We start from the raw sequence: 17567 nt of genomic DNA, 5'->3' as shown, positions 1-17567 counted from the left end.
TATGGTGGGAAGGTCTGCATAAGAAGGGGGAAATGGGGAAATGTTACTTTCCTGTGTCTATTCTTGAGAACCTCTTCTCAAGAATAGACACTGTCACTCGTTATCTCAAGATTACCATTATAAGCCATACTCGTTACATCAGACTTACCTTGTATATAATATATTCACATACATTCATTTTTTGGTTCTTTTGATTCTTGTAATTATGTGTTAATCCTTTTAATTATGTTGTACTTGGAACTGCTAAAAATGTCTTTTATTTACTTTTTATTGAACCACCAGATTCAATTGAGTCAATGGAAAGGGCTGTTTGTGCAACCTGGAACCATTTGCATTACCGCACATTTGATGGCGGATTATACAGTTTTCAAGGTTCTTGCGAATATCTGTTTGCAAAAGATTGTATGGAGAATTTGTTCTCTGTTCACGTGAATAACACTATGAAGCCATCTGTGATACTATATGTTGCTGAACAGAAATATACTTTAACATCTGGTCCAAGTAGCTCTCTTATCATTTCATATAATGATGAGTCATTCATTGCACCTAAAATTCTTAATGGGCTTCGTTTTGAAATTCTGTCAGATTATATAACTGTGACTAGTGCTCTGGGATTTAGGTGAGTTAACTACTTTTTCATTGTTAGTACTGATAAATTTAAAATTATGGTGAATATATGTAAGTGAAACCAATTTTCCCGCATAAAGATTGAAGCATTAAATTTGTAATGTTAAATTTGTAAATTCATTGTTTCTATATTAAAAATACTAACTTTCTTTGGACAAGTTCAAACAAATGCAATTAAAGCATCAACAATGACTGTGATCAATGATTAAAATATTTCTAAAAACTTTCACTCTGTCAGCTTCCCCAGCTTTTATCTGGTATTACTATGTTATTGGATGTTTTTCTGCTGGATGTAGAGTTTGCAATGTAACATGCTTATATTTGCATCTGTGACAGGCATCATCATCAGTAATTAGGTATTATTGCAGAAAAATGAGAGCGTGCTTGAATGTTTTCTCACCTGTTCAAGATTTTAACCTTCAGTCTGGTGCAATATGAATCATAACCCCATCAAGCACAACTATTCCGTCAAATTAACATGCCTCATCATCCTGCTGAGGCCAACCACTAGTGTTAGAGAAAAAGGAGTTGAAGAAAATGCATTCATACCAACAATATAAATACAAATACAAGGCCACAACAGACAAAATACTCAACAAGGTGGCTGAGAAAAAGATGCCTATAACACAAATATGGATGGCACATATTTCTTAAATACAGCAACCCAATTAAAAATGCAATCACAAAAGCTATAAAGAATATATATACATGATAAAATATTATATAATGCCCATAAAATATATTTATGGTTGGCTTAACAACAGCTGTTTGCTCCGAAAAGCTCTCTTTAAAAAAACTAGGCACAGGCCTATTATTCTGTGTGAGATCAGAGAGAGAAAAACAATTAAAACATTCTTATCTAGAACACGTGAGAATAAAATGTTCATTCATATACATACAACACTTTTTCGACTCCTGCTTTATATGCAGGGCCGGTTCTGGGCATTTTTCAAGTGTAAGCGAATATTAAAAAATAATATTTTGGTGATAAAAATCGTCCCCTTTCAGTCGGTGGCCTAAAAAATTGCCCCGTTCAGTTGGCGCCTTCTGCTGCCGCGGGGTAGTTTGTGGGATTCAAGGTCAGGCCCTGTCTATATGACCTCTATAATGTCTGTTGTTGCTGCAAGCATCTCATTATATGTTTTATGCTTTAGATTAGCATCTCTCAAATGACACTCCTGGAGACTTCATTAGTGGTTTATGAAAAATCCTGTAGTAATCAACAGCAGTGAAAATTACCAAGATCTATTCAAAGAATGGGTACCATTATTACAAGGATGAAAATCTTGAGAAACTCTTTGCTTGCCTGATACATTTTTAATAACATTTTTAAAAATAAGTTTTTCACAATTTTCTTTGCTACTGTTAATGCTAATTATTTATAAAAATGAATATTTCTTTAGTTATTTATTTGTACACATCTCTACAGGCAAACATTGCCCAATGATAGAGATGGACGAGGTAAGAAAAATACAACAAAATACAAATATATAAACTATAAGAAAAATGCAATAAAATACAAATATATATATATATACAAATATATATAAAGTGAAATGAATGATATGAATATAGATATAAACAGACTGACACTCATACACTTTACTATTGTGGAAATCCTATATAACGATATTCTCTATAATGATTATCTTCCCATACAATGACATTATTCTTTGCTGCAATTTTCATAGTGTTGATATATTCCATCTATAATGACAACTCCTCTTCAATGATATATTTCTCTGATCCCTTGACTATCGTTATATAGGCATTTCACTGTATTATGTAGTGTATGAATATACCCCATATTTTTTCATTTGTATTGTGTGGATAGAAAAAAAATATGGCATGGTAGCCCAGGTCAATATGATATACTTGTCTATTATACTAAATTATGTTCTGAGGTTTCTCGAGTTTTATATGTTTTTGACGATCTCCAGATGTATTTATGCAAAAGACTAGTTTTTTTAATTTGTTGTTTTGCTGTACGCAGGCTCAAATGGAATGGAAAATCCTCTGTGCTGCTGAAAGTGGACAATCGTTTTTTTAACAGAACTTGTGGTCTCTGCGGGAAATTTGATGGTATTGTTCAGAATGATCTGGAAACATCAGACAAGTCACTAACAGATAGCATCAAAACATTTGTCCGCAGTTGGACCATAGAAGATTTTGAATGTGAGTTTTTAATTAACACTGTAAATGTTGAACATCCATCAAAAAAGTTTACTTAAATTTCAATCACATAAATTAATTAGTGGTTAATTAATTTTTTATAATTTATTTTAGTTTTCAGCTTTATTATAATGTTGATGAAACATAGTAGATGAAGTTTCTGAATTAACATATACACTAAACCTCTCTTTTGTAGACACCAATGAGACAAAAATATTTTACTGTAAAAGATTTGGTTTTTTATACCTACCAAATATTTCTTGCCTATAATTAGAGGATTACACATAAAAAAGAGATTTCTTAATGATAATTATTGGCCAGTCATTATTGGGGTGAAGCTTTTTTTCTGAAAAGAATGGTTTGAATAGGAATAAGTCTTCTCTCAAAAATCATCCAAAAAAAATTTTTTTTTTTTTTTTTAAAATCATGCTGTCATATGGAAATGAGTAAAAGGGTATAACATTTCATTAGTGATGTTACAGGTAGCTACCAGAAATATGCACGGCATGAATTTCTATTGCTGTTGATTATATGGTGCTGTAGATCAGAGAATGTTTCTCAACCTTCTTCAGCCCTTGGCTTCCTTTGAATCATATTTCCTTCTCGTGTCCCCCCCCCCTCCCCCATCTTATCCAGGGCTTCCCTACCCTCATCCAAGAGTGAGATACTTTCTACTTATCAAATTGAATTTAATGAAAACTAAATTTATGACAAACAAAAATTTAATTAATAAGATCGATCTTTGTAACCCTTGGTTGGACATGAACCCAGAAGGTGGATGATCATCCCTCCCAAGATCCGAATTATGCAGGAAAAATAGGTCTGTGTAAACTACCGGGTGAACCAATGAACCTACATAATAAATCAAACCTTTTGATACATCATCCTGGGTACACACCTACCCTGGGCTAGAGTTCAGTGAGCTTCCTTCTTGTGAGGCCTTCTTACCATCATGGAACCCTGGGAAAAGTGTTATTTTGGAGCCCCATAAGCCAAAGTACCAACTTGCATATTGCATACTTACATTTGAAAATCCCGATCTAATCATTTAGGTAACAGAACCATCTTAAGAGCATCATGGGCCCCCTGAGCAAAGGGATTTTTTTAAGCCTTTTCTTTACCTGATTAGAAATGCTTGCCAACCAATTTGCATGCTTACTCTCAAAATTTTTAATCAGATCTCATTTTCACATGAGGCCCTCTCTGTGTTTGAGGTCCCCAGGCCATGCCTAGTTGGGCCCATGCGTTAATATGGCACTGTCCCCCCCCCCCCATGAATATGAGGTTCCTGGTTATGCTCAAATAGGCCCATGGGTTAAGATGCTTCTGATTCTATGGGGTGCTCTGCTGGCTTCTGGAAATAGTCATATTTTTTTCCCCAACATATTTTTAAAGCTTTATTTCTTCATAGCTGTCTGTGACCCCCTTCACCACTTGTGGTGGCTCTCTTTTTACCTAATTTTCACATGTGGTCCCCCTTAGAATATCCAAAGACCACAAGGGAACCATATGGCCTCTGGTTGAGAACTACTGCTGTAGATTATAATATTAGTTTTTTTTGAAAGTAGTAAAATTCACATGTGTTGTGATTATTATTGACTATGGATTAGAAGCAGGAACCTAAGGTATTTGAGATAAATAAACTTACATATATCCATGTATAAATATCATTTCACAGTTTATATATCTGCATTATTTTTTGAACTGATAGCCAAATGCGAAAGTGAAATGGTGGTATCACATCCTTGTTCTTCTCAATTGAAAAGCAAAGTAGACACAGCTGAGAAAAAGTGTGGTGTAATTTTTGAGTCCAACTTCACTGCTTGCAAAAATGTAAGTAAAAAATTGTCATGTATTTAATTTGTTTGATATTACAGTCGATGCTTGTTATAACGACTCCATGTTATAGCAACCATTCCAATACAGTGACCGGTAGGATAAGTCCCAAATGTTTTCACTGAATGACTATCATCATACAGGTTTTACTTTTGCTATAGAATATAGCAAATTCCCAATATAATGTTCATTTTCGATGGGACAAAAGTGAGGGGGGGGGGTTATATCGAGCATTGACTGTATTATGAATTTCTGAAATGAAGTCACTGCTTATACAGCTTTGAAAATTAATTTTTAGCTCTTGTGGTTAATTCAAAGCCACAGTGCATTTGATTATTTTTTCCCAATGAATTTAAATGAACATTTTTTGTGTATTTTCAATACAGTTAAACAATAATTTTTAACTCTAGAACAATATTAAACTTTTTTGTAAGTAAGGCTACAAAATTCTTAAGGAAACATACAGAATTTAGTTTTTTTAAATTTCAGTATTTTAGCTTTTATGCAACAATCAATGTTGTATTCCCGGATATTTTTGACAACAAATTCAACACCAATTCAAAAGAAACAAATTCAAATTCAACAGGCACAGACAAAACTCAATATATATATATATATATTTATTTATTTATTTAGGGACCTTTCAACATTTACGTTGGTAACATGGATTATGTTATACTTAGATGAAAATTACTCTTAGTACATACATAGCTACAGCTTCTAAAAAGCTGCGACATTTCTACGAAGACCCAACTCCAAGAATGATAAACCCAGGAAGTGAAATACTCTATATTTTTTTAATTATTTATACTGTACACATATTCCTTTGCTAGCCCAAAGAGAAGAGAAAAAGGCAAATTACAAACATTGTCTCTTTCCTTTGGTTATCAAACTGTGAATAAAAACTGATTCTGCGCTCTGGCAGTTGATCAACAGGTTGGGAGGGAAGAACAAATACATTCGAGTTAGATAAGGAGCCTGTTTTATATATATATATATAAGCCTAGAGATTTTCTATGTGTATATATATAGAAAATCTCTATAGGCTTATCATTGCTGAAATGAAAGGCTTTTAGGTTGGTGAGATACGTTGGCAGTGTTGAAAAAACATCAAGTTAGGTGAGATATCTTGTAAATGCCAAAGAGATGGTTAAACATGGCGGAAACTCCCTATCTCAAAAAACTCCATGTCTGAAAGAAAAATAAATTTCTTTATAACAGTATTTATAACTGTACTAAATCAATGCATTCCCACCTCTATGGCTTAGCTTTTGTATGTCTTTAAAAACTTTTAAAAATAGCAAAACTTTGGCTTACAAGTGTAATTAGTTCTGTGAACATGATCGTAATCTGTAACACTCAAATACTGAATGAAACTTTCTCATAGGAGATGATGGAAATTCGAATGATTCACTCCACAACCGTTTCCCCCACATCAATCATGATATTAAGTTTCATAGTGGAAAGGTTATGTACTTAGAATATTAGGAAAAGGTAGTCAAATGTTAGAAACTTAAAAATTTCTAGAAAGGGTTTTTGCTCACTGTATATCTCTTCCCCCCCCCCCTCCGAAATAATGTGGAAATGTGTATTTTAATTATTCTCTATTTATTTGTTATCCTCTTCAAGTTTGTTTCTACAGTTTTAACATATTTTATAAACACATTTGTTTTTCTTCTTTGTTGCAGTTATATATATATATATATAAATTGATTTAGTTTTTTATGTTTAATTTAAGCTTGTTGATCCCCAAATGTACTACGAAGCATGTAAGATGGATTTCTGTGCATGTTCTTCTTCATTTAAAGATCAGGAATGTATCTGTGAATCACTGTCCCAGTACTTCAGAGAGTGCATACGTCGTGGTGGGAAATTAGATCATGGCTGGAGAAACGATTTCCTTTGCCGTAAGCTTTTAAAAAAACTTGTATACAACTTTTATTCCATTGTATTTTTAATCTGTTCTTCATTTGAATTCATGAAATAGGCTGAATTGCTTTATGCACCAATCATTTCAGTAGCTTAATAGTTACACATTTCTGAAGGAACTACCCATTTTTTCCTAATGTTTGTATATCGACATGTATAAAACCCGACCATATTCTAATCTGTCACAATTTTCAATATTCAAAATGTTTTTTTCTGTATGTAAGCTTTTAGAGTGTAGTTAAGTTTTTTTATAATTTTGTTAAGTCCAATTATTAGTGAATTATTGTGCGTGTTTAAATTTCCATGCTAATACAGTGAACCTGTCTTAGTATGAAAATGACGGACACTCTGTAAGACAAAAATCTGTCTTAAACAGGATGAAAAGATAGTACCATCATGATTAGTTATTTGATGTGCACTGTTATAAAATGGAAACCTGTTTATGAAACAAAAAATTATATTGTTCCGTTGACATTTCATTTCATACAGGTTTCATTGTATTTCATAATGCAAGGCCATTATGATGTACTTAGAAACATCTATTTTTTATGAGTTCACATAGGCCTGTTATGAAATATTACATATATTACTGGAACTTCATTTCTTTCTATCATATATCCCCCTACCATGTCATAAGGAACTTGATAAGGTGAGGAAATTTTGTAAAATGGCAGAATTTTTATTGTTATAGATTCGAGAGAAAGACTTTTGTGATGTTAAAAATGTGGGTGTGAAATTAAAAAAATTAACTTTGTAAAAAGGTTTTGGCTGAATGATTGATATCATGGATGCAGTTTGAATTAGTGTTTACATAAATAATACAGTAACATAGCAATATGTATGCATATTTATTTATTAGCTTTGAAGTGTCCGAAAGGAATGATTTACACTGATTGTGGATCATCTTGTCCAAAGACCTGCAAGGGTTCTACTTATGCCTGTGAAGACAATCATTGTGTTGATGGTTGTCATTGCCCTCCGGACACTGTTTTTCATGATGGGCAATGTCTTCAGAAAGAAAATTGTCCCTGTATGCATAAAGATAAAGAATATGGAAATGGGGAACAAGTTGTTCATGATTGCAATGCTTGGTGAGATTAAATCATGTGAACAATTCAGTTTTTTTTTTTCAATTCAATTTTACTTTATTAATTTCATTCGTTACATAAATTCAAGATGATAAAAAAAATCTGCCTAGGAGTCTAGAGACCCATTCTGGTTGATACATTGCAAGTTTATAATAAATAAAAACTAGTATAAGTAAAAATAACAGAAAAAAAGGAAAATATAAATAAAATAAATCATAACAATTTATATATATATATATATAAGTTCACAATAAAAGAATTTTAAGGGGGAAAAGGTATATTGGCTAAAAATTTTGCAAATCTCACGAAATTCCTTTTGTCTTTTTTTGTACCTTGCTTGTTTTTTTTAAATATGTGTTGTTTATCAATGATATTTATACAGTGAAAGTATCCTACATAACGATACCAGCAATAATAATACCTGGCACTGCCCGGGTTTTCGCCATCTACTGAACTAAACAAACTGAGCACAACCAGGCTTTGTATCTATTTCTTCATGTACTGAGAGCATCAAAGAAGGGCCAAAATATTGTAAATAGATAAACATGTCTGCAACGTATTGTTTGGGAACCACTTCAACCTAAGTAAAAATTCCAAAAGTCATTGTTGCCTGACAGTTTTTCAAGTTTTTCAACCATTTTAGCATTTACCTAGCTTACTCAGTTTGGTATTAAAATTTGGGGTATATATATATATATATACATACATACATACACACAGTGAAACCTTAATATAATGATGCTCTGCAGACGACCAAGAAAAAATATTGTTGTAGAGAGATTATCGTTATATTGAGAGGTAGCATATATTGGCGTCAGTCACTACCAAATTTATGCTATTGTTGGCATCTCTTCTGAATTGACATTGTCACTATAAAAGGTATTTATAAGTATTTACAGTGAAATATTGCTATACAATAATATTTGATATAATGATAAATCCTCTACAACAAAATGTTTTCGAATTTTGTTTGGAATTGCCTATAGTCTAATGTTAAACTCTTCTTGATACAACTATATCCTTTACTATGATAAACCCCCTCTACAGATATAACAATATACTTTTAGGAGATTTTGAAACCTCTGCAATAATTTTTAAAAATATTTTGCTTGTAATATCCTTCAATACATTTTGTAACTTGTAACATATTTTAGTTCTTCTGAGGACGTCTAATAACATCAGTATTTGATACTATATGATCACACCAAAAGTGTTGATGAAGTTTTCAGTATTGCTACTTTTTGTGTGACACACCAAAGTGTATCATGATAAAACTCTTTACTGGGGCAATACATCCAACTGAATTTTGTTTATCAGCTGATCAATTGAAGTTTTTTGCTGTGAATAAATTCTCGAAAGCTCATTTGTTGGTGCTACTAACAACATTGATTTAGAAATGATGCCAACAGTAGAATAAATTTGATGGCATGTATATAATAATTTTGCCTCTCGGTGTAACGATAATCTCTCTACAACAACAATTTTTCTTGGTCTGCAGAATATTGTTATATTGAGGTTTCACTATATTTGCAACAAAAAATTGTAATTGATGACTTCTACAAAAAGTAAAAAAAAGATTGCTTTTTAATCCACATTTACGCACATTGTTATAATTTATCATTGTATTTATTTATTAGCGTTTTTTATTATTTAAAAATGATGTTTAAAATTAAAAAGAGAATCTTCTGCATTTGAAAAAAATTCTTGTTTTTCCAGTGAATGTCATGGTGGAAAGTGGGAGTGTACAAAAAAGAAATGTGAGGGAAGATGCTCATCTGTCGGCGATCCTCATTTTACAACATTTGATGGGATGAAATTTGAATTTGTCGGCTCATGTCCTGTCTACTTGGTTCACCACCCAAATTTCTCAATCATCCAACACAGTAGTCCATGCTCTGCCGATTCACTGATTGTTTCAAAAGATGAAAGTATGACTGGAAAGTCAGAGTACTGCACAAAATCAATTACAGTGACGTATCTGGATAGTTCTCTAGTTTTAAATCCCCATTCAGAGGTAATATATATATAATTACCAGTATGGTTTTTATGTGTCAATAGATTTTAGATTATTACTCATAGGTTCCCCTTCCCCCACTAACAGCTCTGTTTCATCAATTTTTACTAATGTTTGACATAACAAACTCATGTTCAAAATACTCTTCACCAGTGTTTCCCGAACTTTTTAGGTCACAGAGAACTGATGCTTAAACTAGTTCTCACAGCTTATGAATACATCAAAGTCTCCACAACACTGTTTAGAAACCACAGCCTTATAATATTTATGGATGTGGCAGATCTGTCTGTTGATAAAATCATTATTTTGCCTCTAAAATAAAGAAAAAAAAAAGCGAGATAAGTTTTTTTAACAAGCATTAAAAACCTTTACTGAAATACGTGAAATACTTGATTTCCATAATTTCCCCCCCCCCCAGAAGGGTCAGTGCACCAACCTCTCAAGATTGTATAAAATAAGCAACAAGTCAAATTCTGCCATTGGAATCTTTTGCATTAAACTGTAGCCCCCCCCCCCCCATCTAATTAGCCCTCATGTTGTGTGAAAAATGACAGTAGTACGACAAAAATGATCAAATGACCTTGTACCTTCTTTTCATGCAAACTAAGCAAAACTCTGGTCCTATTGCTGTGAGTAATTTACTACCGAATAAGTTGTGACAGAAGTATGACTGAGTGCATCAAACAGTTACTCAGTACACTCATAGTGTTGTGTCTGATTTTTCAGAGCTGCCATCTATATTTAAAATTGTGAGTGAAGTGTAATGATTGAATATTTGTGCCATTGTAAGACTGTTGCTCTCTGTGACAAGACTTCGTATTCATGTCCTGAAGTTTGGAACTACAGAAAACCAACTTCAGCTGACCACCACTGTGGCGCTGGTGGAGTTTGAACCCAAGTTCTCACAATTTGAGTCCATCACTATGATCACTCAACCACCATAGCGGCAATGACCTACTTCCTGCATTCGTACGCCATCTGTCTTTTTTTAAAAATAAATTTTAGATGATTTTTTAAAAAGCACAGTGATCCCTTACCTTTACATTTCTCTCATTTATAAGATAGTTTTCTGCGCTCCTGGTGAAAGATTATAGGTAAATAATGCTGTTCACTTATATGCCTCTCTCACTTATGCATCTTTTTTTTCTTGTTCCCATGCTACCACACATAAATGAGCAATCACTGTATTTATTTTCATTCCAATCTCTCTGAGGGAAAAAAGCTTTGGATAGTTCCCGCAACCTATAATCTCAATTGAGAAATTCAAATGGTTTTTTTTAATTGGAGAAGTACAGGCAGAAACTTTTGTTTTTCCATTCTTATTTATATCATTTATTAATTTTTTTTCTTTTGTAAATTGAAAAAATTGAATTATAATATCAAGATAGTTCATATTTACTCTTGCTGAGTTCTAACACTCACACATTTTTTTTCCAGAATCAAGCCTGTTTATCTGAGTGCACATTAAATTTGATTGAATATATACAGTGAAACCTCGATATAATGATACTCTGTGGAGTAAGAAAAATATTGTAATAGAGAAATTATCCTTATATCGATAGTCAGCAGTTTAACATTAGAGTATTGACATTTCCTGACAATACTTGAAAAAATAATGTCTTAGAGGAGTTAATCGTTATATCGAGTATAATCATATATCTCTATAATGGATATATTCTGATCTTTAAGAGATTTAATTCATGTTAATTTATGATCACCATATTTGTGCATTCCACTTACAAGGAGAGGGTCCAAAGGTATCATCCTCAAAAATTAAAGTACATTCATCTCACCCAGAAACACGTAAAAACAAAGAAAAGTAGTGGCGGAACGCAATTATATTAAAGCCGCAAAAATTATTAAAAATTTCAAAAGTTGGCTACTCATCGCTTCTCCGGATTCTTGGCGATATCTATAAAATTTTCTTTTCACTCTCCAACTCCCCTTTTTGTTTTCTGTTGGATACTAAGCGAGGAGAAGAAAAAGAGCAGGGGAGAGGGGGGAGAAAATAACAATAAAAGAAAGCAAAGGGAGACACAATGATAGCATAGTGCATAAGCAAAAAAATAATCCTTTTTTGAAATTTAGCGCTTTCGTGCACACTTTTCGTTCTTCCCATTCCAGTTTCTCTTTTCTAAAAACCAGTTATTTCTCTCATTCCCCCCCCTCTTTCTTTGTGTATGCTGTACCTGATCATGTGTTGTTTGTATGACGTCACTAACACTCTATGGTTGTGGGAATTTTTGTCACTCTTGGCCTGCCTCTGTTGGCGTTCAAAATACTAATATATACATTTTTTTTTAGTGACCCATAATAATTCCGCCAAATAGTTTTATATTTTTGTGCATATTTTAATGAGTAGAATTAATAGTAATTTTCAAAACTTTTTGAGGATGGCACCTTTGGGCTTTTTGGCCGCTGTGGTGGTCGAGTGGTTATAGTGCCGGACTCGTGATGCGAGGATCCGGGTTCGAACCCCACAGTGGTGGTCGGCTGAAGTTGGTTTTCTGTGGTTCCCAACTTCAAGGCGCAAATGCGAGCCGATCTCCCCGTTAAAAAGTCTCGCCACAGAGAGCAACAGTCCTACAACGGTAAATCATTCAACCATAACACTTCACTCATAGTTTGTAAAACTGGGGGCAGATGACAGCACTACACATAACAAGCATTACACAGAAACAAACTTTACGTCAGGTTGCACTACACGTACACGCACATTCCCGCATGTACCGATTCGTTGGGGGGGGGGCGCATGTGTGGTGTAGCAGTAGTAGGTAGGGGCTCGGGGATCCATGATGTTCTTAAGTCAGCCGCCTCGTTGGGCAATTTGCCTGTTGTGGCGTTGTATTTGTATTTGTATAATAACACAAGCAATAATAATGCTACTCACCTTAACTCATTTCAGGCTACTTTCAATGGTAAGAAAATCAAAAACCTTCCTTTTTCTGAAAATGGGATTGCTCTATATCTTGCATCATCACTGTTCAGAAAGGTATGTAGAAATTATTGTAATTGAGATTTTAGTTGTAATTTCTATGATGCTTTTTTACTATTGAAATCTTTTATATAATACAACTGGATGGAAAGGTGGGATGTTTTCAAAGTTTGTCTAATTGTGTATGGTTGTAGTAATATTCTATTACATACAGTCAAACTTGATTATAATGACATTGAACATTCCATGAATTTTTTTCATTAAAACGAAGTTGTTGCACCTGGAGTTGACATTTTCAAGACATTTTGGATCTAAAAATATAATGAAACACTAAACATAAATGTGTTACGAAGGTTTTAACAACTGACTGATGCAAAGATGAATTCAGGAAAGAAATTTCAACAGCCTCTGAGGGGAATCAAACCTATGTCCTCTCACATGCCAGGTGAGTATGCTACAACATCACTATGCTAAAAAGGCAACAAATCTCTTTCCTTAGGGCTTGTATGCTCAGACGTAACTCAGCCAACAACTCACAAGTGCTGACACTGCCACCAGATGGCAACTTATCTGAAGATGATGTAGACATCGTCTGTCCATCTATGGCCCTGTTCAGTGCATTCAAGCTCTAAGGAAAGAGGCTTCTTGCCTTTGTAGCATAGTGGTCTAGCGCTCATTCACCCGGCGTGTGAGAAGATGTGGGTCTGATTCCCTGCAGAGGCAGTTGAATTTTTTTCTTTCCTGAATTCATCTTCACATCAGCCAGTTGTTAAAACCTATGTATGAATAGCAGAGGATGGCATCATCTTCATAAATGTGTTATTTCATTATCATTTGGATGATGATATTTAAGCAAGAAAAAATCAGAAAATTTGAATCATAAATATAATACATTGCCAATAATGTTGCTAATTGCTGGTGAAAATGCCAATTACTGCATATAAATAATCCTTGAGAGAAATTAAGCACCACAGTGAGTCTGCGGTGAATTCAAATGCATTTATATTTAAGAAGAAAAAAAATTGATGAATATATGTGCGATGAATATTTATTGTGATATAAAGATTATGCAAATTAACCCCATTCCTGATTTTTGTGACGATAGTGAATTTAAAAGAGCCTCACTGAAAAATGGGTCATTTCTATTTTTAAAAAAAAAGTTGGATTACTGGAAAAAAAAGTATATATACTGGAATACCCATATACCGGTTATATTTATCAATAAGTTGAAGTGTCAAATAAGTTTATCATTAGGTATGAATAGAATATCAACATTATTGGCAAGGTTCATTAACATTATTCTCTATGTGAATCAGCTGGGATAGTCAGGTATTGACATTATAGCCAAGTTTGATTGTATTGTAGCTATGAATATTTTTGATGAAAGCTTTATTTAGATTTTGAAAAACTTTATTCCATCAAATTTTCTTTGAATCAAATCTCAATTAAAATTTAACTCGTCACACACATCAATATTCTTAATCTTGATCTAGATTGATGATTATTTTTCTTCATCGCAGAAATTAAGAGTGTAATCATATTTTTGATTCTCCTTATCCACATTCAGGTAGAATTGCCAAACAAGTTATCTATATTGTGGGATGGAGCAAATAGGATATACATAGATGCACCACCAGAACTCTCTGGCCAGACTAAAGGATTGTGTGGGACATTTAATCACAATGAAAAAGATGATTTCCTAACACCAGATGGAGATATTGAATCAGATATCTCAATTTTTGCTTCAAGATGGCAACTATCAGAATCGTGTCATAAACGTTCCCGTAGGTCGGATCCAGTCTTGTGTGAAATGCAACCAGAAAAACTACAGGAGGCTTTGAAAATATGCAGTGTTTTGAAAAATAGCACATTTAAAGGTAGTTTATATTTCTGACGAACAAAAGGCCTAAATTATAGCTTCCAATATTTTCATGGGTTGCTAAAATAGGACAGTTAGTACCTGGTAAACTAGGGTAACAACTAGATAACTCAATTTTAAAGAGTTTGAGAAAAAAATGTTTGAACATTTAACAAAGTGTATATTTAATTTTATCTACTATCGAAACTTGAAACAAACAAAAATAACTCTGCTTGGACTTGCATTATGGCCTAATTCCGTCATATTGAGGCACATGCTAAGATGCTTTGTTTCTTTATCTACCTGAAATCATTGGTTTCTGAGTCCTGCTACAAGTGGCAAAAAATGAAAATTCAGACCTTATCCATTTCAAAATGGCATCCCCAGTATAACAAGAAATAAGCATAATTCTGACAACATAAATATGTTAAGACCACGCATAAACACACACCACATTCCAGAATGTACCAATTTGTTAGGAATTTCGCAGTTAACTAGTAGTATTCACTGGATGATAAAGTTCTCGTAAACATGGAAAGAAAACAGAAAAATCACATTCATTTCATGGAAATTAACTTTATTGTATCAAATTCCTTAATTCAGCACACAAATAAAATTGGTTCAGTAAATGGAGCATTAAAATGAAAATTTTTGGTAAAACAAAAGTAGAAAGATATATAATTTTCAATTGCACAGTGACAGACAAATATAATTATGTTTCAGGGTATGATCATATTTTCTGATCCATAGTTTTCTCTTAATGTATTTTAGTTCACCTCTATCAAAATCAATAGAGATACTGATAAGTACTGATCAGATATTGAACATGTGACACTTCTGAACATTCTTCAGTACAGCAGACAAGCATCTTGCTGATCTGGGCTAAAACTTTCCTAGATATGAGTGTCTGCACAAACACTCAGCATTTGAGTTTCAGCCTTAAATTTCCTACCCTCCGAATTCTTCCCCTTTAAAAAATAAAATTTTTTACGTAAAGTTCAAATTAAATCACTCTAATGCTTGGCTGTAAATGCTGAGCCTTCATTAAGACTGACATTTTTTTCTTATGAGTATTTTTTCTTTTGTAGTGCTCACTTTTATTTACGTTTTAATTTTTACTTATGTATTTCTTTTTGAAGCTTGTCATGATGACATTAGCCCAGATGGTTTTTTTAAGAGCTGTGTGAAAGACCTTTGTGCTTGTAATAAAGATCCTGAAGAGTGTGCTTGTAGTTCATTTGCTGATTATGGCTTATCTTGTGCAAAATTAGAGATCATCCTCAATTGGATTGAAGAAGTTCCTATATGCAGTGAGAATCTTTCTGATTATGTTTTCTTTGCATTTATCCAATCATTATATCATGAGTTTACACAAGTATTTCACAACTTTGAAACTTCTAAAATTTGCAACATGATTGCTACGATGAAAGGATTTCTGGCTGTTTGGCCATCGCCAATGATAGATAAAACTCGACATTTTACTTCCACCAAGTGAAAATTATCTTTGGGTTATAGCAATCAAGTTCCCTCTGAAGATGCTCATCATTTATATGAGCAAAACTTTTACTATTCATTCATGACTGACAAACAGCCTGAAATCCTTCTATCACATTACATCTGCGGATTGCATATTAAAAAACATTAAAATAGAGAAATAAATATGTTTAAAAATTAATTTGTAAAAAATAAGTTTTTAAAGAATCATAGATGGCATGTAGAAGCAAATAGAAAAATTGAGATTTTTTTTTTCCACACAAATGTGACTTACAACCTCCTTTTATTCTTAAAGATTCACTGATAGGATTCATTAGCAGTGAATGAAATTTGCATATGTGGATTATATGACAGATTATACTACAGATTATATTCAGAGAATTGATCTAATTGACAACTGCTATGTTTGAAAATTTGAAATTCCCATGTGCTTACTCAAAATCATGCCTTTGTAAATATGTCTTGCTATATGTACCTCGCTCGAACATACGATAACTGAAAAAAGTAAAGTAATGCTTTAAGAGAAAATGTGTTCTGATTTGTGTGTAATTCTTTTTTCCCCCTCCTTTTTCATTTTGTTGTAAAGAGCCCACATGTAGCATTGGTCAGGTCTATGATGAATGTGCTGACCCATGTGCAAGTAGTTGCCAAAACATAGCAGCTGCAGTTGGAAATTGCAAGTCTACTTGTGTTCAGGGTTGTAGCTGTCCACGTGGATTGACTCTCAGTTTTGAAAATGTGTGTATACCTATCAGTGAATGTCCATGTGTTCTTGACGACAAGAAGTATGATCCAAGCACACATAGCTTACAGGGTACAAATATCTGGTAATTAACTTCACATTTTCTCCTATTATTATGATTTTAACACTCTTTGTAATTATTTTGCTACATAAAATATTAAAAAGATCTTCCCCATTCCTCCCTAAATTCTTTTTCTACTTTTGAGTTAGCAGTGTATGAATTCAGTGATTATGATACTACAGTAAAACCCCTCTTAACGGACACCCCCTCAGATGTGGTCACCCCTCTTCTCTATGGCCACATAATAATTTCCTCTCATATAATAAAAGCATGTATTTCAAATCTTTGATTAATGGTCACCCCTCTTTTATGGACACATTTTTTTTGTCCCACCTGTATCCACAAAAGAAAGGTTTTACTGTAATATGTTATGATATTAATCATTAATATTCTATTATGATAGTAATTCAGAATTTCATAATACACAGTCTGCAAAAAAAATGACAAATTTAGTTATATCACTCATGCAAATTAATTTTGATTGAGTCTTTGGATCTGTGAATGTGATACAATAGTGCCTCATGATTCAATGTCTCATAATTCCCAGTCTCTGAACTTGGTGCTATAATTTCTCTACATTGAATAAACATGAAGTTGCTGGGTAAACCTATGAGGAAAATATTTCATCACAATAGGAAATTAGTTTTGCAACAGATTGGTGTCAAATCGCAAACACTGCTGTCTTTCATTTTGAAATTTTTCCGTTTTTTTATTTCACTTTTCTTTTTGTGTAAATAATGGAAATTAATTAATTCAGTGACAATTGAAAAATTCACTCAGTAATCAAATTTCTTTGTATTTTTTAAAAACA

At 33.0% G+C, this 17567-nt stretch overlaps 1 protein-coding gene across 1 annotated transcript in view; it reads left to right on the top strand.

Annotated features, from left to right (window-relative positions):
- The window catches only part of LOC149088730 (hemocytin-like), a 144062-nt gene that overhangs the window by 29585 nt on the left and 96910 nt on the right, over window positions 1-17567 (top strand). The window contains exons 9-18 of the mRNA XM_089249432.1: window positions 283-619; window positions 2621-2802; window positions 4511-4632; window positions 6374-6542; window positions 7424-7655; window positions 9369-9666; window positions 12572-12658; window positions 14169-14478; window positions 15599-15769; window positions 16540-16780. Of these exons, the coding sequence (XP_089105558.1) occupies window positions 283-619; window positions 2621-2802; window positions 4511-4632; window positions 6374-6542; window positions 7424-7655; window positions 9369-9666; window positions 12572-12658; window positions 14169-14478; window positions 15599-15769; window positions 16540-16780 (2149 nt within the window). The remainder of the gene's footprint in view (window positions 1-282; window positions 620-2620; window positions 2803-4510; window positions 4633-6373; window positions 6543-7423; window positions 7656-9368; window positions 9667-12571; window positions 12659-14168; window positions 14479-15598; window positions 15770-16539; window positions 16781-17567) is intronic.

This window comes from Pholcus phalangioides, unplaced genomic scaffold (assembly GCF_987345545.1).
Source record: "Pholcus phalangioides strain wild (caught in Gottingen) unplaced genomic scaffold, Ppha-v1.0 ptg000003l_1, whole genome shotgun sequence".
NCBI lineage: Eukaryota > Metazoa > Arthropoda > Arachnida > Araneae > Pholcidae > Pholcus > Pholcus phalangioides.
Note: the sequence above shows the minus strand (reverse complement) of the source record. Positions and strands in the feature narration are given on the sequence as shown.